This window comes from Heptranchias perlo, chromosome 13, assembly GCF_035084215.1.
Source record: "Heptranchias perlo isolate sHepPer1 chromosome 13, sHepPer1.hap1, whole genome shotgun sequence".
NCBI lineage: Eukaryota > Metazoa > Chordata > Chondrichthyes > Hexanchiformes > Hexanchidae > Heptranchias > Heptranchias perlo.
In genome coordinates this window covers 8,867,732-8,890,541 of record NC_090337.1, presented here as the reverse complement: position 1 = coordinate 8,890,541, position 22,810 = coordinate 8,867,732, and the positions used below count along the sequence as shown (strand labels likewise).

The 22,810-nt window shown below is 45.6% G+C and overlaps 1 protein-coding gene and 1 long non-coding RNA gene across 6 annotated transcripts in view; one reads left to right on the top strand and one right to left on the bottom strand.

Moving 5' to 3' along the window:
- The window catches only part of LOC137331258 (neprilysin-like), a 162,521-nt gene that overhangs the window by 129,313 nt on the left and 10,398 nt on the right, over positions 1 to 22,810 (top strand). For all 3 annotated transcript variants that reach the window (XM_067994920.1, XM_067994918.1, XM_067994921.1), the window contains exons 15-20: positions 2,218 to 2,295; positions 5,637 to 5,740; positions 12,039 to 12,097; positions 18,241 to 18,360; positions 18,462 to 18,595; positions 21,021 to 21,086. In XM_067994920.1, coding sequence (XP_067851021.1) covers positions 2,218 to 2,295; positions 5,637 to 5,740; positions 12,039 to 12,097; positions 18,241 to 18,360; positions 18,462 to 18,595; positions 21,021 to 21,086 — 561 coding nt within the window. The remainder of the gene's footprint in view (positions 1 to 2,217; positions 2,296 to 5,636; positions 5,741 to 12,038; positions 12,098 to 18,240; positions 18,361 to 18,461; positions 18,596 to 21,020; positions 21,087 to 22,810) is intronic.
- LOC137331263 (uncharacterized) lies at positions 3,556 to 22,427 on the bottom strand. Of its 3 annotated transcripts, none has more exons than XR_010965411.1 (3): positions 19,519 to 19,681; positions 19,275 to 19,421; positions 3,556 to 4,106 (listed from the first exon to the last, which is right to left on the bottom strand). It is a non-coding gene; the product is annotated as an uncharacterized lncRNA (long non-coding RNA). The 3 variants fall into 3 exon arrangements; XR_010965412.1 differs by lacking the exon at positions 3,556 to 4,106 and adding an exon at positions 21,456 to 22,427 and having other exon boundaries at positions 19,149 to 19,421; positions 19,519 to 19,587; XR_010965413.1 differs by lacking the exon at positions 3,556 to 4,106 and adding an exon at positions 22,152 to 22,427 and having other exon boundaries at positions 19,149 to 19,421; positions 19,519 to 19,587.

The window sequence follows — 22,810 nt, the reverse complement described above, 5'->3', positions numbered from 1 at the left end:
CTTCACTCTCCGATGTCCCCCTGATCTACCCCCGATGTCCCCCCCGACCTTCCCCTCTTTCCCCCCCCCCCAGTCCTCGAGTCCAGTGCCAGATCTTCCACCCCCACCGCCCCAGTCCTGCAGTCCAGTGCCAGATCTTCCACCCCCGTCCCAGCCCTCCAGTCCAGTGCCGGATGACGTCTCGCTCTCTCTCTTTTCTCTTTCCCGCCACCCCCCACCCCTCGCATTGCAGCTCCTGACGGCAGCCGACCTGTCAATCAGGCTAGCTGCCGGGCGCGAAACCCGGAGAGGACGTTAACCACTATCAATCAACATGCGATCGCATCGGAAACGGTAAGTTTGGTTCATGCGGGATTGCCACGCACTTCCTTCACCACGCTGCCATCCCGTCACCATGGTAAAATTGAGCCCATGGTATTACAGGACGTTTATGCGTTGAAGGGAGCTAGTTCTTATAAATGATTTTGTACAATCCACGTGGATAGAAATAAAAGAGTAAGATCCTTTTTTTGGAATCATACAGTGCAGAAGGAGGCCATCGAGCCTGTGCCCGCTCTTTGAAAGAGCTATTCATATAAGGATATATTGGCCTTGGAGGGGGTGCAGCACAGATTCATCAGAATGATACCAGGTTACCAGATATGAATTGCATGTTCTATAGTTAATACTGAGTTAGTACTGAGGGAGTGCTGCACTGTCGGAGGTGCCATCTTTTGGATGAGACGTTAAATCCGAGGCCCCGCCTGCCCTCTCAGATGGACAGAAATGATACCAGAAGGTTAAATTATGAGGACAGGTTGCATAAACTTGGCTTGTATTCCCTTGAGTACAGCAGATTGAGGGGTGATCTTATTGAGCTGTTTAAAATGTTAAAAGGATTTGATAGCCGCACTCTTTAAAAAGAATTAAACTCTGACACTCTTTGCTGAACACATTGAATTGAGGTGGCTGTAATGGAAGCCAAGTTTCCAAACTCAAACCTTCTAAACTCAAATTCACCTATACATTCACTGTTAAACTGTACCCTCAATTTTGGCATTTGTCCCCTATTTTATTTCCACGTACGCTTTTGAAAAAATAACAGTGAAGTACTTCAACAATTTCTCTATCTTCAAACACTACTCCCCATTCCTCATGTTTTAGTGGGCCAGCCCCTCTCAGCACCCTGGCATACAAGAAGAATACTTCACTGTTCTGCTTTTAGTTTCCAGCTATGTTTTCCTCATGATCCCTCTTTGAAGCCCTTATCAGTTTCTTGGCATTCCTCAGCCTATTTTTATAGATAGCTTCCTAACTTGTTCCTTTTCTGAACATTTAAAAATGTTATTCGCTGTCTCTTCCTCCTCTTACCTGTCCCGTCTTGTACAGTGAATAAACCTTGGGGGCAGTGTTTGTTCCTGTGTGATCACTTAACACGTACACATTAAATCCTTTCGTTTGAGTCAATGTTCCATTAAAAAAGCAGACAGAGAAGTTTAACACGGGTGTTTTAATTGTTCATACAGGAACAGCAGAAAATGTCGGGGTAAATTTTCAACTTAAGCTGGCCTTGCAGATTGGCCGCTTGTTGTAGAGACCGCCTGATTTTCATTACCATTGAAATTAATGGAATGCAAAAGGGGTGCTTTCTATAGCTGGCGGGCGATCTGCTCCGCCATATTACTGCCTGAGCGATGATGGTGAAATTTACCTCTCCCCACCGCCCCCGTACTCTTTCAACTCCTAAAGTGAAACACAGACATATTTCTATAGAAATTCTCCTATCAAAGAAAGAACTTGCATTTATATAGTGCCTTTCACAACCTCCGGACTTCCCAAAGCGCTTTACAGCCAATGAAGTACTTTTTGAAGTGTAGTCACTGTTGTAATGTAGGAAATGCGGCAGCCAAATTCTACACAGCAAGATCCCACAAACAGCAGTGAGATATTGACCAGATAATCTGTTTTTAGTGATGTTGGGTGAGGGATAAATATTGGCCGGGACACCAAGGAAACGCCCTCCCTCCCCTTCTTTGGACCTTTTATGTCCATCTGAGAGGGCAGGCGGGGCCTCGGATTGAACGTCTCATCCAAAAGATGGCACCTCCGACAGTGCAGCACTCCCTCAGTACTAACCCAGTATTAACTATAGAACATGCAATTCATATCATCAATTGCATGAATACGCTGGTCACATATTACACTCGAGATGGATTAACACAAACTGTTTGTTTCTAGGCTCGAGCTATCAGACAGAGAATTGGATACCCACCTGACCTCAAGGATAACGCCAAACTGGATGCTGAATACAAGGATGTGAGTAATTACAGCAGTTTCAGTTTATTTGTGTGTAAATAATTTTGTTAGCAAACTCGTGGAGGTTGAATTCCTCCCTCTCATCTCTTCGATACAAAGTTATAATATTGGGGTAGATTTTCTACTTCGATTTCTGCAGTGGAAATAAAAATCAGAGCGTTTCGATAATGGGCGGCAGAGACGTATAGCTAGTCTCACGCCCAGATGGCAAGTTGAAAATCTATCCCAATTCTCTTGGGAGCCGGAGGCCCTTCAGAGTTTGACCTGAGTGGAACACAATGTGGAATCCCAGCAGCAACGTACCCAGCTGGCTGCCCTATGGGAGGAGAGGCTGGAAAGCTATGAAGTGTGCAGACCCAAAGGGTGGAATGGTGGACCAGGGATGGTATCGTCAGGTCATATTGTTCGAGATGGGCCTGTGGGAAATTTCTAGGAGCCCCGCTTAGAACTTTGCTCAAGCACACTGGAGTTGCAAGTAGGTGAACGGAAGATGTCATTCAGACTGCTGGACATCTGCAGGTATGGGATCCACAGGGATCAGCCATCAGTTTAACACAGCCCATATGGTACGACAAGGTAGTTGCAGGTGAGGTCCTGGGTTTAGTGGATCAAAACTTCTGTGATGAGTAGCACCCAGTTTCTGATTGTGAGGGGCACTGTGAGGCACTGGAATATCCTTCCCACTCTTGCACCCCCACCCCCCGAACATATACAATGAATTCTGTCCTTGCATTCAAATAATAAAGCTCAGCAGAAATGAAAAGATCACATTGATATTCATTTCCTGGTCTACGGTTGCGAATCAGTTGAGCTGAAATCATCCTGTCAAGCTGCACCTGGAGTAAAGCTTGCATTTATATCGCGTCTTTCACAATTTTGGGATGTCCCAAACCGCTTTACGGCCAATGAAGTACTTGTAAAGTGTAGTTACCATTGTAATGTAGGAAACGCAGCAACCAATTTGCGCACAGCAAGGTCCCACAGACAGCAATGAGATAATGATCAGATAATCTATTTTAACTATGTTGGTTGAGGGATAAATATTGGCCAGGACTTCGGGGAGAATGCCCCTGCTTTTAGTGTCATGGGATCTTTTATGTCCATCTGAGAGGGCAGACAGGCCTTGGTTTACCATCTCATCCAAATGACAGCACCTCCGACAGTGCAGCACTCCCTCAGTACTACACTAACATGTCAGCCTGGATTATGCGCTTAAGTCTCTGGATGTAAACAATCTTACAACACCAAGTTATAGTCCAACAATTTTATTTGAAAATCACAAGCTTTCGGAGGCTTCCTCCTTCGTCAGGTGAATGTCAGGAAATCCTTGAACGTTTTGCATTTATATTCAGAGAACAATACCTGGTGATTACAGATAATCATTCCAACTGCCCGTTGTCAAGGCAATCAAGGTGTTCAGACAGAGAGGTGTTACCTACAGGACCACCGAATATACAAACGGCCAGAACACAAAACAGAGAGAGAGAGGGAGAAACATCCGAAAGGAAGAGAAAGACAGAAAATGACCCGTTGAATTAAAAACAGATAACTTTTATCCGCTGGTGGGGTTACGTGTAGCGTGACATGAACCCAAGATCCCGGTTGAGGCCGTCCTCATGGGTGCGGAACTTGGCTATCAATTTCTGCTCGACGATTTTGCGTTGTCGGGTGTCTCGAAGGCCACCTTGGAGTACGCTTACCCGAAGATCGGTGGCTGAATGTCCTTGACTGCTGAAGTGTTCCCCGACTGGGAGGGAACCCTCCTGTCTGGTGATTGTTGCGCGGTGTCCGTTCATCCGTTGTCGCAGTGTCTGCATGCAAAATTGTTGGACTATAACTTGATGTTGTAAGATTGTTTACATTTGTCAACCCCAGTCCATCACCGGCATCTCCACATTAAGTCTCTGGGGTGAGACTTGAACCCACAGCCATTCTGACTCAGAGGCGAGATTGCTACTAACTGAGTCACGGCTGACACCGTGTAGGTATACAGGATGCTTAACAGGATAGAGAAATAAACCAGGGGCAGTAATCTGAGATATGCAAAGGTGGTGGAGAAAGGTACCACTGGTTTAGGTTTGTGAAGGGCTAGTTTAGAACAGATGCCAGGCAATATTTTTTTTACACAGAGGGTAATCTACAGCTCAAACGGATTGACAAGGAGGGTAGTTGATGCCAGGACACCAGCCTACTTTTAGTTAACAGGTAGATGCTGTAATGAGAAGCCGATAGGATTGGTAATCTGGAAGAATGAGATCTAATAAAAGCCAAAGGGCTTTCCATCTGAACCTGTCTTGCGACCTTGTGAATGACTCAGGGTATGGTGTCCTCTTTATTTCATAATCTAATGGTACCATAAGATAACACTGATTTATTTACTGCTATTAACTCCATAATGATTACACTGGCTTTCATCAATCCCTGGTTTGTGTTGAGTTAGCTGATCTTAGTTGAGATTGAGCCAAGGGTGTTATATGTTAAATTCAGTTGAAACCTGAAAGATTAGATAGACTGCAGTAGGAAGTGTTGACTCATGGGCGACTACCACATGGGAGTTGGCACCTTGTATCTCACCAATGGCCAGTCTTCATGTGTAAGTGGATATCGACAGGCTATTTGACTGTGGAGGCATCACAGCCAAGTGTGCTCCTATCCTCACCCGACACCTGGCAGAAATCATTCGATAGTAATCAGGACTGGAACTGAGGCTGATATTTTTCCTTCTCCAGCCCTGCAACCCTCTGAGAACTCTGCGTTCCTCCAACTCTAGCCTCTTATGCATCCCCCATTCTCTTCGCCCCACCATTGGCGGCAGTGACTTCAGCCGTCGAGGCCCTAAGCTCTGGAATTCCCTCCCTAAACCTCTCCGTCTCTCCACCTCTCTCCTCCTTTAAGACCCTCCTTAAAACCTACCTCTTCGACCAAGATTTTAGTCACCCATCCCAATATCTCGGTGCCAATTTTTTGAAACTTTCCTATGTTAAACACGCTATATCAATGCCGGTTGTTAATTGTTGCTTCTTTACGTGCCATAAACTTCTTTGGTTCTACTTCCATTGCCCCATCATTGGCGGCCATGCCTTTAGCTGCCTAGGCCTTAAGCTCTGGAATTTCCTCCCTCAACCTCTCCGCCTCTCTCCTCCCACATCAATGGAAATTGTTGTTGTGACTAAACTATAAAGCTGCCATATGAAAGTGCTGATTCTGTATTGGAGACCATTAGCAGCAAAACAGCCTCCTATCTGCTGTGTAAATAGAGAACTTGTTCTAAGTATATCTGAAGGTGGTATCTGGAGTGTAATAAAGCTGCAGGATAATTGATCTGCGATTTTTCCATTCAGTTGCATTTCATCATTGACGAATACTTTGAGAACATTCTTCAAAATATGCAATGGGGACAAAAGAAGAATCTGCAAAAACTCAGAGAAAAGGTTAACAAAGAAGTGTAAGTTGTTCTTTATTATTTTCTCCTGCATTTTTAGCTCTTTCTAAGCACTAACGTTTGCTGTCTTATAACATATATTTTTACACAAGTGACCAGAACGAGGTTATTCTTGAAGAAAGAACCTTCCCCCGGTCTGGGTAGCTCCCGACCTGTCTCCGTCCCATTCTCTGCTCTATCGATACTGCAATGGTCGGTGCCCCTTTGAACTTTCCACTCATGCTAACAAGTTTTCCTATATCCTCTTCCGTGTTGCGCACTCTCCTACTCAAATTCATTCTCTCCCAAGACTTCAGAATTGGAGGTAAGGAGTTTCCCAATATTGGATATTGGGAAAGAATGAAGTTCAGGCTTTTGAAACCCAAGCTTGGTGTTACCTGGTGACTACTTTACATAGAATTACAAGCAGAAACAGGCTGTTCTACCTCGAGGTGTTTATCTTCGACACAAGCAGTGGTCTTATTCCCATGTGCCCACCCTGTTCCCATATCCCTTTATCCCCCTTTCCTTCAACCATCTATCTAACCTAGTCTTGAATGCTTCAATCGCTAACTCCTGAAGTGCATTCCGCAGACTCACAATCCTCTGTGTAAAGACGTTTCTCCTGCTCTCTGTTGTTAAGATTATCTCATGAGGTGGATCTTCCTCTTAGGATCATAGAGCAGAGGAGGAGGCCATTCGCAGGGTGATGGGCCGTGACACGAACACTCTTTCCGTGGCCGTAACCATCTTTATTCCAGCCACTTACCCCGATGGAGAGAAAATTGGAAGGCTGCCTATAGGGCGGGAGGGTTTCATGGGCTCCCACAACCCATACGATGAGTGGGGGGGAAAACCACCTACAGCCACCAGACGCCAGAATCCTGCTGGATGTCACACCAGAATTCAGAGACTTAGCTCTGGTCTCCACTTGCTGGAACTGTCTTGAGCAGGGTTTGAACCGTCCACCTTCTAACTCAAAGGCAGGAATGCTACCACTGAGCCAAAGGTTTACACCCCACCCAACATTGCTCTTCGCGACTTCAATGGAGAGTAAAATCAGGGGGGAGGAGGTGGGGGCTGAGGGGAGGGGGTGAAACCAGCATTGCACCCGATCCTGTTCAGTTTCCCGACGGGCTGGTTAGGTTAAAATTGCCCCCTCGGAAATGTCTTTTTCTATCTGAGATCCAGTTATCGACTCTAAACTATCTCATCAGACATGCAAATCTCTGGATAATGAAGGGTGGGCAGCAATTAAAATATAATTTAATTTACGATTCCAGCTTTCCAGAAAGAAATACCTGGAAACCATTGGGCTTGAGTCAAATTCCTCTCCCCATTACCTCACCAGAGGGGTTAGCCCAGTTATTTTTTATCACTCCTGTTCAAATGGCAGGGAGAAATTTGGGATGAGCTTGTTGGAATAATAACATCAGTAATTGGTTGATAGGATTATAGTTATCAGACCTTCTTCAAATTGAAATCTCCGAAGTCTGTGACAAATAGATTTTTTTTTAAAAATTCGTTCACGGGATGTGGGCGTCGCTGGTGAGGCCAGCATTTATTGCCCATCCCTAATTGCCCTCGAGAAGGTGGTGGTGAGCCGCCTTCTTGAACCGCTGCAGTCCGTGTGGTGACGGTTCTCCCACAGTGCTGTTAGGAAGGGAGTTCCAGGATTTTGACCCAGCGACAATGAAGGAACGGCGATATATTTCCAAGTCGGGATGGTGTGTGACTTGGAGGGGAACGTGCAGGTGGTGTTGTTCCCATGCGCCTGCTGCCCTTGTCCTTCTAGGTGGTAGAGGTCGCGGGTTTGGGAGATGCTGTCGAAGAAGCCTTGGCGAGTTGCTGCAGTGCATCCTGTGGATGGTGCACACTGCAGCCACTGTGCGCCGGTGGTGAAGGGAGTGAATGTTTAGGGTGGTGGATGGGGTGCCAATCAAGCGGGCTGCTTTATCTTGGATGGTGTCGAGCTTCTTGAGTGTTGTTGGAGCTGCACTCATCCAGGCAAGTGGAGAGTATTCCATCACACTCCTGACTTGTGCCTTGTAGATGGTGGAAAGGCTTTGGGGAGTCAGGAGGTGAGTCACTCGCCGCAGAATACCCAGCCTCTGACCTGCTCTCGTAGCCACAGTATTTATATGGCTGGTCCAGTTAAGTTTCTGGTCAATGGTGACCCCCAGGATGTTGATGGTGGGGGATTCGGCGATGGTAATGCCGTTGAATGTCAAGGGGAGGTGGTTAGACTCTCTCTTGTTGGAGATGGTCATTGCCTGGCACTTATCTGGCGCGAATGTTACTTGCCACTTATGAGCCCAAGCCTGGATGTTGTCCAGGTCTTGCTGCATGCGGGCTCGGACTGCTTCATTATCTGAGGGGTTGCGAATGGAACTGAACACTGTGCAGTCATCAGCGAACATCCCCATTTCTGACCTTATGATGGAGGGAAGGTCATTGATGAAGCAGCTGAAGATGGTTGGGCCAAGGACACTGCCCTGAGGAACTCCTGCAGCAATGCCCTGGGGCTGAGATGATTGGCCTTCAACAACCACTACCATCTTCTTTTGTGCCAGGTATGACTCCAGCCACTGGAGAGTTTTCCCCCTGATTCCCATTGACTTCAATTTTACTAGGGCTCCTTGATGCCACACTCGGTCAAATGCTGCCTTGATGTCAAGGGCAGTTACTCTCACCTCACCTCTGGAATTCAGCTCTTTTGTCCATGTTTGGACCAAGGCTGTAATGAGGTCTGGAGCCGAGTGGTCCTGGCGGAACCCAAACTGAGCATCGGTGAGCAGGTTATTGGTGAGTAAGTGCCGCTTGATGGCACTGTCGACGACACCTTCCATCACTTTGCTGATGATTGAGAGTAGGCTGATGGGGCGGTAATTGGCCGGATTGGATTTGTCCTGCTTTTTGTGGACAGGACATACCTGGGCAATTTTCCACATTGTCGGGTAGATGCCAGTGTTGTAGCTGTACTGGAACAGCTTGGCTAGAGGCGCAGCTAGTTCTGGAGCACAAGTCTTCAGCACTACAGCTGGGATGTTGTCGGGGCCCATAGCCTTTGCTGTATCCAGTGCACTCAGCCGTTTCTTGATATCACGTGGAGTGAATCGAATTGGCCGAAGACTGGCTTCCGTGATGGTGGGGATATCGGGAGGAGGCTGAGATGGATCATCCACTCGGCACTTCTGGCTGAAGATGGTTGCAAACGCTTCAGCCTTGTCTTTTGCACTCACGTGCTGGACTCCGCCTTCATTGAGAATGGGGATGTTTGCAGAGCCTCCTCCTCCCGTTAGTTGTTTAATTGTCCACCACCATTCACGACTGGATGTGGCAGGACTTTGATCTGATCCGTTGGTTGTGGAATCGCTTAGCTCTGTCTATAGCATGTTGCTTCCGCTGTTTAGCATGCATGTAGTCCTGTGTTGTAGCTTCACCAGGTTGGCAGCTCATTTTTAGGTACGCCTGGTGCTGCTCCTGGCATGCTCTTCTACACTCCTCATTGAACCAGGGTTGATCCCCTGGCTTGTTGGTAATGGTAGAGTGAGGAATATGCCGGGCCATGAGGTTACAGATTGTGCTGGAATACAATTCTGCTGCTGCTGATGGCCCACAGCGCCTCATGGATGCCCAGTTTTGAGCTGCTCGATCCATTCTGAATCTATCCCATTTAGCACAGTGGTCGTGCCACACAACACGTTGGATGGTGTCCTCAGTGCGAGGACGGGACTTCATCTCCATGAGGACTGTGCGGTGGTCACTCCTACCAATACTGTCATGGACAGATGCATTTGCGACAGGTATATTGGTGAGGACGAGGTCAAGGAGGTTTTTCCCTCGTGTTGGTTCGCTCACCACCTGCCGCAGGCCCAGTCTGGCAGCTATGTCCTTCAGGACTCGGCCAGCTGTGGTGCTACCGAGCCACTCTTGGTGATGGACATTGAAGTCCCCCACCCAGAGTATATTCTGTGCCCTTGCTTCCTCAGTGCTTCCTCCAAGTGGTGCTCAACATGGAGGAGGACTGATTCATCAGCTGAGGGAGGACGGTAGGTGGTAATCAGCAGGAGGTTTCCTTGCCCATGCCATGAGATTTCATGGGGTCCAGAGTCAATGTTGAGGACTCCCAGGGCCACTCCCTCCTGACTGTATATCACTGTACCGCCACCTCTGGTGGGACAGGACATACCCAGGGATGGTGATGGAAGAGTCTGGGACGTTGGCTGAAAGATATGATTCTGTAAGTATGGCTATGTCAGGCTGTTGCTTGACTAGTCTGTGGGACAGCTCTCTTAATTTTGGCACAAGTCCCCAGATGTTCGTAAGGAGGACCTTGCAGGGTCGACTGGGCTTGGTGTTTTGCCGTTGTCGTGTCCGGTGCCTAGTGGTCCGATGCCGGGTGGTCTGTCCGGTTTTATTCTTATTATGACTTTTCGTCGCGAGATTTTACAACTGAGTGGCTTGCTGGGCCATTTCAGAATCAACCACATTGCTGTGGGTCTGGAGTCACATATTGGCCAGACTGGGTAAGGACGGCAGGTTTCCTTCCCTGAAGGACATTAGTGAACCAGATGGGTTTTTACGACAATCCAGTAGTTTCATGGCCATCATTACTGATACTAGTATTTTAATTCCAGATTTTTATTTAATTAATTGAATTTTTTAATTAATTAATTGAATTTAAATTCGCCAGCTGCCGTGGCGGGATTTGAACTCATGACTCTGGATTTTTAGTCCAGGCCTCTGGATTACTAGCCCAGTAACATAACCACTATGCTACCGTACCCTTACAAAGTCAATGATAATATGTTGTAGGCTTGCTTAAAATAAACTGTGGGTTGATTATAATGTATTCAAGAGACATTGAAGCATTAATGCAGCTTCAAAATTTAGTAGCTGCCAATTATTTGTATCAAAGATACAGTCTTTGTGTGGTCTTGGTGGTTCGTTGGGGGTATGCACTGTCATGCACTGACCCGGGAGTCATTGCAGTTTCAACCCTTGCTCTTTCATGAGTTAGTAGCAGCACCACAGCCAGGGTTCCTACTCCTGAATGCTGTCCAGTGAAGCCTGATAGAAAGTGCGTGTGTGTGTGTTTGCGTAAGTTTAGTGACAACAAGAAGGTCTGCGAGAACCCCCATCTTCCAGTAGCCTATTGGCGCCCACTGTTTAGGCTCAGACATAATTTGGGCACCCAAGCTGAGGTACTGCACTGCACCGGGTGACCAAACAACCTTCAGATGAGAGGGGGGAGGATTGGATTTTCTTTTTTTAAACTGGTGTCCCATATTAAACATGAAATATTCCAGTTTCGGTGAATATTTAACACAATTCGCTTACCATCTTTTAAAACGAGGAGCTGACTCCCCGGCCAGGCTCCCCTGGTTAGGAGCAATGCTGGTGGGAAATATCAAGCCTGCAGCCCTTGATTTCTTTTTTTTTTGTCCATTTAAACTAGTGAAAGGCTGGTTCTGCAGGGCCCACAATTCCCTGACCAGTGCTCCCTGAGAGAAGTGTTCGTTACCACCCACCCACCACATCTCTCACCCCCTTGATGGGGGAGTCGGCCTTCAAATTTACATAAACCAAGTACAATATTTGGGCATAGAGAAGATGTTTTCACTTGCCGGGGGGGAGTCCAAGACTAGGGGCCATAAATATAAGATAATCACTGATAAATCCAATAGGGAATTCAGGAGAAACTTCTTTACCCAGAGAGTGGTGAGGATGTGGAACTCGCTACCATAAGGGGAAGTTGAGGCGAATAGCATAGGTGCATTTAAGTGGACACTAGATAAGTACATGAGGGAGAAAGGAATAGATGGATATGCTGATAGGGTCAGATGAAGAGGGTTGGGGGGAGGCTCGTGTGGAGCATATACGCTGGCATAGGCCAGTTGGGCCAAATGGCCTGCTGTGCTGTACATTCTATAGTTGCCTTGCCACATATCCTACGTTCTGATCTGATATTTCTCACTCCACACCTCCCTCTTCAGCAGCTCTACCTGCAGTTTTTTTAAAATTCGTTCATGGGATGTGGGCGTCGCTGGCGAGGCCGGCATTTATTGCCCATCCCTAATTGCCCTTGAGAAGGTGGTGGTGAGCCGCCTTCTTGAACTGCTGCAGCCCGTGTGGTGACGTGAGTGGAGTTGTGGGGGAGGGGCGGTATTGAGGTCAAGAGCCTTTACTGGAACCCTGTGATGCACTGGGCCTCTCTTCCAGTGGGGTGGAGGCTGTGTGGAGGTTAAAGTTCATAGTGGAGGGCGAAGGAGAGGGGGAGAAAAGTCAAGTAAATTGTTATCTTTGGTTTGCTTCGCAGGTGGATATCAGGAGCTGCTGTAGTAAATGCCTTCTATTCATCAAGCAGAAACCAAATAGGTAAAACGCTTTTTCATTAAAAATATAATGCTTTCCTATTTGCAGCATTAAAAGGGAAAATAAGATATATTTTGCTTACTATTTGTGTTACGCAATCCTCTGCAAACCATGCCTACAGATATTATTTGAATGTAAACTACCCAATCACATGGCCAGACATTGGTTGCTATGGTGCCAGTTTAACATGCTGGCTGATTATGTTTGTTTTATTTTAACGATGGACTTTTTGGGAATCTGCAGGCCTGACTTTCTCCCTTCAATAGTCCGCGTTCGGATTCCGAATTACAAAATATCCTAGGGTTTTATTCGCTTACTTTCCGACAGTTCTGAAGCTCACGCGATTCCTGGCTAGGCCGGGTTAATTCAGAACTCAAAACTTTCACCGACGCACGCCCGCTCCCATAACAAATTCCACATGTTACGATATTGAAGATAGTCCCCAACGGCTATCGTAAAAACGGGATCCTCTCGTAAAAGCAAGGAAGAGATAAATGTCGCCCTTTGGTTACGGCAGTTAATCACCGCCCCCAACCACCCCAGTGATATATGTGAAGAATGTTTATCACTATTATTTTATGGTCTGGGCCTGGTTTGATTTACTGCAGTCTGCCTCAGGGCTACACAGAGATTGTAAATCTGAACTGGAGGTAGAGTACAAGGCTCAGGTAAGCAAATATGTTGTTGATAATGCTCTGGCAAAGGTTGCATTATAATGGGCAGTAGCTAGCTTCAGGGCAGATGGTCAGATAAGCACTGCTTTTTCTGAAAAAAAATGTGTCTAGTGTAGGAGAAAATAGGAAATGTGACAAATATAGGCATCTTTTAACCATCTTCGCATCTGTAAAGAAAGAAAGGCTTGCATTTACACAGCACTTTTCACAACCTCAAGACATCCCAATGCGCTTTACAGCCAATGAAATACTTTTGAAGTGTAATCACGGTTGTAAGGTAGGCAACGTGGCAGCCAATTTGCACACAGTAAGATCCCACAACAGCAATGAAATAAATGACCAGATCATCTGTTTTTTTAAGTGTTGTTGGTTGATGGATAAATATTGGCCAGGATACAAGGGAGAAACTCTCCCTGTTCTTCGAACAGTGCCGTGGGATCTTTTACGTCCACCTCAGAGGGCAGATGGTTTAACGTCTCACCTGAAGGACAGCCCGTTACTCCTTGGCTACTCTCACTAGGTTTAGCGTGCTGACCGAGGCAAGGTCCCGTGGGAGTGGCGCTTGGAGCCACTCATCAGGAACCAACTGCTCGTAAAACCACCCTTCTAGATGTGGTTCTTAACCATGCAGAGGTGCTACCTTTTAAGGCTCACCCTGTAATTCCCAGAATACTTGGGCAATAATTCGACAGGTGCTGGTGGCCCTCTCCAACTTTCCCTAAGTGAGAGGCTTGAAGTGTGATCCTGGACAGTGACTGTCAATGCAACATTTAACTGTAGGGGAGATTGTCACATAGAATCACATGGAATTACATAAGATATAGAGCACAGAAACAGGCCACTCTGCCCAACTGATCCATGCTGGTGTTTATACTCCACACGAGCCTCCTCCCACCCCTCTTCATCTAACCCTAACATCATAACCTTCTATTCCTTTCTCCCTCCTGTGTTTATCTAGCTTCCCCTTAAATGCATCTATGCTATTTGCCTCAACTACTTGTAGTAGCGAGTTCCACATTCTAACCACTCTTTGGGTAAAGAAGTTTCTCCTGAATTCCTTATTGGATTTATTTGTGGCTATCTTATATTTATGGCCCCTAGTTTTGGTCTCCCCCACAAACGGAAACATTTTCTCTACGTCTACCCTACCAAACTCTTTCATAATCTTAAAGACATCTATCAGGCCTTCTCTGTGCTGGAGAAGTAACTACGCCCAATCACCAGCCATCCATACCTCCAGCAGGAGTTACAGGATAGGAATTCAGCTCGAGTCTTGGCTGTCCTTCTCTTTCCCCAGCATAAGGACGTCAAGGCCAATCATATCCTTTATTACTGTCCATCTGGCATCAGCTAATTCAGCACAGATCAAGCATCAAACCTTGGGCTTTCCTAATGTGTGTGACTCAGTGCCACACGGGAGTTATTAAGCAGCATACAAAAATACAATTTTTATAATTGGCATGACAGAATGCAGAGTTCCTGTGCCAGTGAGGGGGCCAGGGTCACTCAACTCTACTTAAGCTCAGGAATGTGGAAGAAATAAACCTTTACATCAGCATCAAACTGGAACAGCTCTGCCTTGTTATCCGAGCTCTTACTTGTGCCATATCATTGGTCAGAAATCCATTGTGAGCCAGCTTGCAGTTAACTTCAACGTCCTAAGGCAGTTACTGACAGCTTGTTGACTCCAACTGCATTAACAAAACATGGGGGTGAATTTTCACTTTATGCGGAAAATCAGCAGTAGCAGAATGGCCACCCGTTTCACACGCACCCCTGATTTTCATTACCATTGACTTCTACACCTCCTTCTATCTTAGAGTTACAACGGCGATACCAGAACTGAGAGTTTATAACCATCAGGAAAGACTGAACAGGCTGGGGTACTTTTCTCAAGAAAAGAGAAGGTTGAGGGGTGACCTGATGGAGCTCTTTAAAATTAGGAAGAGGTTTGATAGGGTAGACGTAGAGATGATGTTTCCACTTGTGGGGGTGAATCCAAAACCAAATATAAGATAGTCACTAATAAACCCGATAAGGAATTCAGGAGGAACTTATCCAGAGAGGGTGAGAATGTGGAACTCGCTACCACATCGAGTGGTCGAGGCAAATAGCATAGATGCATTTTAGAAGAAGCTAGATAAGTACACAAGGGAGAAAGGAATAGAAGGATATGCTGATAGGGTTAGATGAAGTAGGGAGGGAGGAGGCTCGTGTGGAGTGTAAACGCTGGCATAGGCCAGTTGGGCCGAATGGCCAATTTCTGTGCTGTAAATTCTGTATAATCCTATCAGTTTTATAACCGAGAAATTTCTGTTGGCAACAATAACAGGTGGACACTTAGGGAGGTAATTTTGACTTTGGGCCATAGTGTAAAATGGGCGATAGAGAATTGGCAGCCCGTTTTACACCTCTCCCCATTTTCATTTCCATTGAAGTCAACGTCCAACAGTCATTTCTAGGCTATTCTTCTTAAATTGCTCCACCTTTTGGCCAATTATGGAATTGCACTAATGGCAGTCAGAAAGAAAACCACAGCCTGGATCGTCCTGTCTCTGAGACGAGATGTTTTGTGGCAGGCGGCCTGATTGAAGAGAATCAACACCAGCAAAATCTCAAGCAAAAAATAAGACACAATAGGGGAGGGGTTCTTTTCCATTAGAAAGCGCCTAGGATTAAACAGAGTCAACTTTCACAAACCCATTTACAATGTTAAATAAAGAAGGAACACCTTTCACGACTTCAGGATGTCCCAAAGCCCTTTACAGCCAACTAAGTATTTCTTGAAGTGTAGTCACCACTAATGTAGGAAATGCTGCAGCCAATTTGCACGCAGCAAACTCCCAGAAACAGCAACGAGATAACTGATTTAGGTGTTGGTTGAGGGATAAATATTGGCTAGGATACTGGGGAGAACTCCCCTGCTCTTTTTTGAAATAGCACCATGGGAACTTTTATATCCACCTCAGAGGGCAGATAGAGCCTTGGTATAATGTCTCATCTGAAAGTCGGCACCTCCGACAGTGCAGCACCAGAGTATCAGCCTGGATTTTGAGCTCAAATTTCTAGCATGGGATTTGAACCCACAACCTCAGAGGTGAGAGTGCTACCCACTGAGCCATGGCTGACACTCATATTGCTGCACATAGTGGCCAGTGGAATTCTTTTGATTCTTTTTCATTATTTTCTGTCTTTTCTCTCTCAATACCCTGTAGACACTGACAGTTCAGGAGCTCCTAAACTCTTTGCTGACCTCACGTATAGGAACATAGGAACAGGAGTAGGCCGTTCAGCCCCTCGTGCCTGCTCCACCATTTGATAAGATCATGGCTGATCTGTGATCTAACTCCATATACCTGCCTTTGGCCCATATCCCTTAATACCTTTGGTTGCCAAAAAACTATCTATCCAAATATTCTTAAGTGCGAGCCTGGGCGGTGAGAGGCAGCAAGCTATTTGACTGGCAGAGGAGTTGGGAAGGGTGCGAACATAACACCTGAACTCAATCCTGTTTGTGCCCGTATCCTAACTCGCACCAAATCCCGTTCATCCATCACTGCTGTGCTCGCTGACCTACATTGGCTCCCGGTCCACCAAAGCCTCAAATATAACATTCTTATCCTCATGTTCAAATCCCTCCATGGCCTTGCCCGCTCCCCATCCCTGTAACCTCCTGCAGCCCTACAACCCTCCGAGGAATCTGCATTCCTCCAATTGTGGCCTCTTGTGCATCCCCGATTTCCTTCATCCCACCATTGGTGGCCGTGCCTTCAGCTGCCTAGGCCCTAATGTCTGGAATTCCCTCCCTAAACCTCTCCGACTACCTCTCTCTCCTCCTTTAAGACGCTCCTTAAAACCTACCTCTTTGATCAAGCGTTTGGTCACCTGTCCTAATGTCTCCTTCTTTGGCTCAGTGTCAACTTTTGTCAGATAACACTCCTGTGAAGCACCTTGGAATGTTTTACTACATTAAAGGCGCTATATAAATGCAAGTTGTTGTTGTTGTACACGCAACAGTCACAAGTGCATTTTCAACTGGGGGCTATGGAATAAATCCACATTTCTGTTGAATGTATCTTGTCTTTTGCAGCTTATTGAAATGATGGTAACGGGACAGCTGTAATTGAAGTTGCTGGTGAAACATTGAACTGCAGTGAGCTCTCTATAAGTTCCAAGAATCAATAATTGAAAAATTGCTCCGTTCGAGCAGATTAGCCTCTAATTGAGTTATTATATCCCAGTCACCATGGCACCCATTACACAGATGTGTTTGGCTGCTAATATCGCCCAATTTTTTAAAAATGCATCTCTCTAGTATTTGGAGATGAATATGGGCAAGTGGGTTTTTAAACCTTTAATATAGGACCTGCTCAAAAGTGTACACCATTTGCTAACTTTGTGTTTCGGGTCTGCCTAAGTTATTTTCTTGGGTTCGGCAGTGCTGGTCACTCCTGTAAGTGGTCCGAGTGTCTTATGTTCAGGAGTGTACCCTGTCCTGACCACTATCTAATTATATGACTGCATAAACTGAGGCATGATGAATAGTAATCCCCTGGATGTGATGTCGTTCACATGTGCCTCTCCAATCTTGCAGCAGGCAGACCAAAAACACTTTAGTGAGACGAGGCCAGGTATGAATTTATTAAGATGCTTTATTTTACAGACATCAAGTGAGTTATAATACGATCTCACCTCAATCCAATTAACTTCAGACCCCTCCTTGTGAACAAGAAAAATAGTTTTAAAAATATACCATATTATCCCTATCAGCCTGCTCACTTAATTTTTCCTGGTTAACCCTATAGTTCCAATCATCTCTGGTCTTGAGATACCTGCATTTTGGCCACTAACAGACAGCAACTATTTATTGTAACGTGCATTAGATTGGATTGACTATTGAAAGGAATCCCAATATTGCAGCACATCTGTTGTTAAAATGAATCCAACCATCCCTCTTTCCTTTCCTTTGCTTCCCTCCCTTCTTCTCCCGTCCTCTTTCCTTCCGAATTCACATTTCCCCAGTGGAGATAGCAGACAGCTAATCTCCCAGAGCTTAATATCAGCCTTGATTCATTGGCAGCACTCTTGCCTCGGAGTCATGGAGGTTGTGGGTTCGAGTCCTACTCCAACGACTTGAGCACATATCCTAGGCTGATATTTCAGTGCAGTATAGAGGCAGTGCTGCATCGTCAGAGGTGTCACCTTTTGGTTGAGATTTTAAACCAAGGCCCTGTCTGCCTGTTCAGGTGGATATAAAAGATCCTGTGGCACTGTTTGAAAAAGGGCAGGAGCCATTGGCAAGGTAGAGGTGGGGCCAAAAAAAACAGAGGCCCAGACTCAGAAGAGCAGAGGATGCAAGCTGTGATTTTGAAGGTTACGAAGACTAGGTGGGTAAAGGGAGTTTGAGACAAGGACAAGGATTTTGAATTAATCTTTTCTCAGTTATTTAATTAAATGTTGTTTTTATGCCAGTTTTCCCAGCTGGTATTCTTCAACCCCCTTTCTTTGGACAAGGACAGCCGAGTGCGTTGAACTTTGGTGCTATTGGCATGGTTATTGGCCATGAAATCACTCATGGATTCGATGACAACGGTAAGACTGAAAAATTAATGTTGTCTGAAAATAAACTGGAGAGAATATGGGTTTACAGCATAGCAGGTATTCTAACAGGCCTGTCTGTGCATCTGATGCAGGTCGTAACTTTGACAAAGATGGAAACCTCTTGGACTGGTGGACTCAACAGTCGGCCAAGAATTTTAAAAACCTCTCGCAATGCGTGGTGTACGAGTATGGAAACTTTTCATGGGATCTGGCAGGTGGACAACATGTATGTCAACCAACCTCTCCTGTATTTATTCCTGTGTTCTTATTAATAAGTGGATGTTCTGATTAAATGAGGAAGGTTAGGTCACTGACAAGTTGGCTCTAATACCAGAGACTCTCTAAGGCACATTTCCATTCCAACTAAAGGCATCAGTGAGTTGATGGATCAATAATTATTGACACAATAACTATTAATTGCAGCCCCTCTCAATAGTAAGTGAACTGAGCCAGACGGACTAGGTTTCATTCTGTGGCTGTGCTGGGATAGCTGATCTCAGTAAGGATGCTACAATTATCCTGAGACTGGCAGTTAGAAGAAAAAGATGGAACACTGTCTAGTGACTCTTCCTGCAAGTTACTTGCATATGGATACCAGTTAAGGGACAGGATTCTCCCTCTTCCCCACCCCACTGACCAAATCATCTGCTGATACTCGTTGTCTACACTGACATGTCTGGCCCACTTTGGGTCAGGTACTAGAGGGCAGTCAGCAACTGTGGAAGTGTATCTTAGCAAGGATCTGCATCATCAAAGAGAAGGGAAGGGGTGTTGAAAGAAATACATAGAAATTACAACACAAAAACAGGCCATCCGGCCCAACTAGTCCGTATCAGCTTCTGCCCTCCATGCGAGCAAATGTTCTAATCACACTTACCCACCTTGTTCTTAAACCCCTTCAATACCTTTTCCTTCGTCCACCTATCCAATCTAATCTCGAATGTTGACATAGGTCAGGAATTCCCTCAGAGCCAGAACGTCACTGGAAGTGTGGCGGAGCAGAGTGACTGCAAGGAAATTCCCTGCCGTACTTTCTGCCTCAACCGCTGACCCTGGAAGTGAAGTGAACGGAAGGTTGATTTTCGCCTCCCTACTGTGCCATTTCTCAGTGCGAACGCGGCAGTAGCGGGATGAAAATTACAGACTTACCGCCCGTTGGGATTTTCGGATGGGCCTCGATTTCAGCCGTCAGCGCTCCTGCTTGAAACCAGCAAGGACCTAATTAATGTATTAAAAAGAGGGTACTGTGACGTTGTTGGGATCCAAACACTATTTCCTTGTCAATCAATGTCACCACCACTGCTTCCTCAACCTGCCCACAATCCATGGGCAGTACAGATTGGAAGGCAGCCATTTGCAATGCTACTTAAAGGGATCATAAATTGCAGTGTTGTAGAGCTGGAACAGAACTGGCAATGACTTTTTCTTCCTTGTTTTTGAGGCCTTTTAGCCTTAAAGGCATCCTTAAGTTCAACTCCTAGCTGATTGGTGTGCTCTTTACATTTCCCTGCCACTTCGATCTACTGCTTTGTTGCCCACCCACCCAAAAAAAATTCTGTTCAGCCCTCCCCTTTAAGATGCTGCGGCAGGTCCATTTCAGTCTCCACCCTGCTAGATTTCCTGCCCTCCCAAACAGTGTAATGAACAACCCGCTAACAAAATATTTTCTCGCCAGTGCTGTTCCCATATGAAACGCTTACTTTAATTACTCTGCATTTTTTTTTTAGGAGTAGGCCATTCAGCCCCTCAAGCCTGTTCCCCCATTCAAGTAGATCATGGCTGATCTGTATCTTAACGCAATCTACCTGCCTTGGTTCCATAACCCTTAATACATTTACCTAACAAAAATTTATCAATCTCAGTTTTGAAATTTTCAATTGACCCCCAGCCTCAACAGCTTTTTGGGGGAGAGAGTTCCAGATTTCCACCACCCTTTGTGTGAAGAAGTGCTTCCTGACATCACCCCTGAACGGCCTAGCTCTTATTTTAAGATTATGCCCCCTTGTTCTGGACTCCCCCCACCAGAGAAAAAAGTTTCTCTCTATCTACCCTATCAAATCATTTAATCATATTAAATACCTCAATTGGATCACCCCCTAAATCTTCTACACTCGTGGGAATGCAAGCCTAGTCTATGCAACCTGTCCTCATAATTTAACCCCTCTTAGCCCCAGTATCATTCTGGTGAATCTGTGCTACACCCCCTCCAAGGCCAATATATCTTTCCTTAGGTTTGGTGCCCAGAACTGAATGCAGTATCCAGATGGGGTCTAACCAGAGATCTGTACAGCTGTAACATTATGTCTTCCGCTTTGCTGGCCCCTAATTGTGCAGAGGACCATACAAGGTGTATATACAGGAACAGCGGTGGATTGTGAATGCACTCCCACGCTGTCAGAACCTGTGCATTTCAATGCCGTGTGATGCCCACCAATTCACTTACAGGTCGCTAATCATGGAGCAAACAAGGAAAGCTTCCATCTCACGTCAAGGGGAATTTCGCCCGAGGAACGCAAACTGCATTACTCCAAACACTTGCAGAACTATTTGTAAAGACGCAGCCTCATAAACATCCCAGAGATGAACAGTCATTGGATCCCACAGCATTTGCTAATCTAATTTATTTATTTTTTTTGCTTATCAAATTGCAGCTTAGTGGGATCAATACTCTGGGAGAGAACATCGCAGATAATGGCGGTATCAGACAAGCCTACAAGGTGAGAATCAGCTTTTTTCCCCTTCTCTAACTACAACAACTTGCATTTATATAGCGCCTATAACATGGTAAAATTTCCCAAGGCACTTCATGCGAGCGATTATCAAACAAAATTTTATACGGAGCCAAATAAGAAGATATTAGGACAGGTGACCAAAAGCTTGATCAAGGATGTAGGTTTTAAGGAGCGTCTAAAAGGAGGAGAGAGAGGCAGAGAAGTTTAAGGAGGGAGTTAAATGTGAATCCTTGGGCTTTAAATGCATTTCCCTCTAAATTACTCTCTTCAATTTGTATCTGTTGCTAATCATGTAAGCTGTGTCAGCCTAACGTGGAAACGGGAATAGTTGTTTGGTTTGTGCAGTGGTGTCACCTTGCAGTCCTTTGGCTGATTAACAGTGCAGGATGCTGGTGCTTTGTCAAGTGCTGCAGTCAACTGATCGAGGGATTATTCAGTATAGTCGTTCATGTCGTGACACAGTCTGAGCTCCGCCACTTCCTTGAAAAAATAATGGATTCATTTCACTTTGTGTTTGAGATAATGAAATGGGAATTTAACATTTTTTTTTCCAAAAATATTAACTGGGCTGAAATTAACGGCGTGTTAATGACACACGCCGTTATTAACGCGCAAATTGGTCGGCAGATTTAGAGGATGAAGAGATACGCCGTGAGTTGTGAATCTCCAGGACGTGCTGATCGATTTACGCCACTTCGCTGTTTGCTTCACACAAACGGCATCTTGCCCTTAGCACCCACGTTATTCTTAAGACCTTGCTGGATTTGCACATTAATTGCCCATTAAACTCACCGCAGAAAGTTAGGGTTTATAATTAATAACGCAAATGCCCTGCCCTTTTAATGAAGTGCTAATTGTTAATAATTGTTAAGATCGACAGGGCCTCCGCTTCCCCGACCTTAATTGGTTCATTGCTCGCTCCTGGAATCCCTTGCACAATTCACAACCCCCACCCCCGTAAAAATCAAGGCCAATGAGTCGATGAATTTTGCACTTCCATCAGCGAGTACATTGCAGGAAATTGTGGGCACACAGCCCGTGGTTTTTCACCCGTTGAAATGAATGGACAGGAGTGTGGAATCGGTCCTGCTATCTCCCCACTATGTTCACAAAGCTGGTAATGCATGGTGATCAAATTAAATCTTTCCCCATGTTGGTCAGCAGCTGAAAGAGAAAAAGATAAGTTAAGGTTTCAGGTGTAACCTTTCGGGAGTTCTGTCACAGGGACTCTCATCGAATCATAGAATGGTTACAGCACAGAAGGAGGCCATTCGGCCACCGAGCCCATGCCTGCTTTTTGTAACAGCAATCCAGTTAGTCCCATTCCCTCGCTCTTTCCCCGTAGCCCTGCAAATCCCTGTAGTCTCTCATCCCTCATCCCTGGAACCATTCTAGTAAATCTTTTCTGCACTCTCTCCAAGGCCTTCACATCCTTCCTAAAGTGCAGTGCCCAGAACTGGACACAATACTCCATTTGTGGCCGAACCAGTGTTTTATAAAGGTTCATCATAACTTCCTTGCTTTTGTACTCTATGCCTCTTTATAAAGCCTAGGATCCCATATGCTTTTTTAACCGCTTTCTCCACCTGTCCTGCCACCTTCAAAGATTTGTACAAATATGCCCCCATATCTCTCTGTTCCTGCACCCCCTTTAGAATAGTACCCTTTAGTTTATATTGCCCCTCCTCATTCTTCCTGCCAAAATGTAA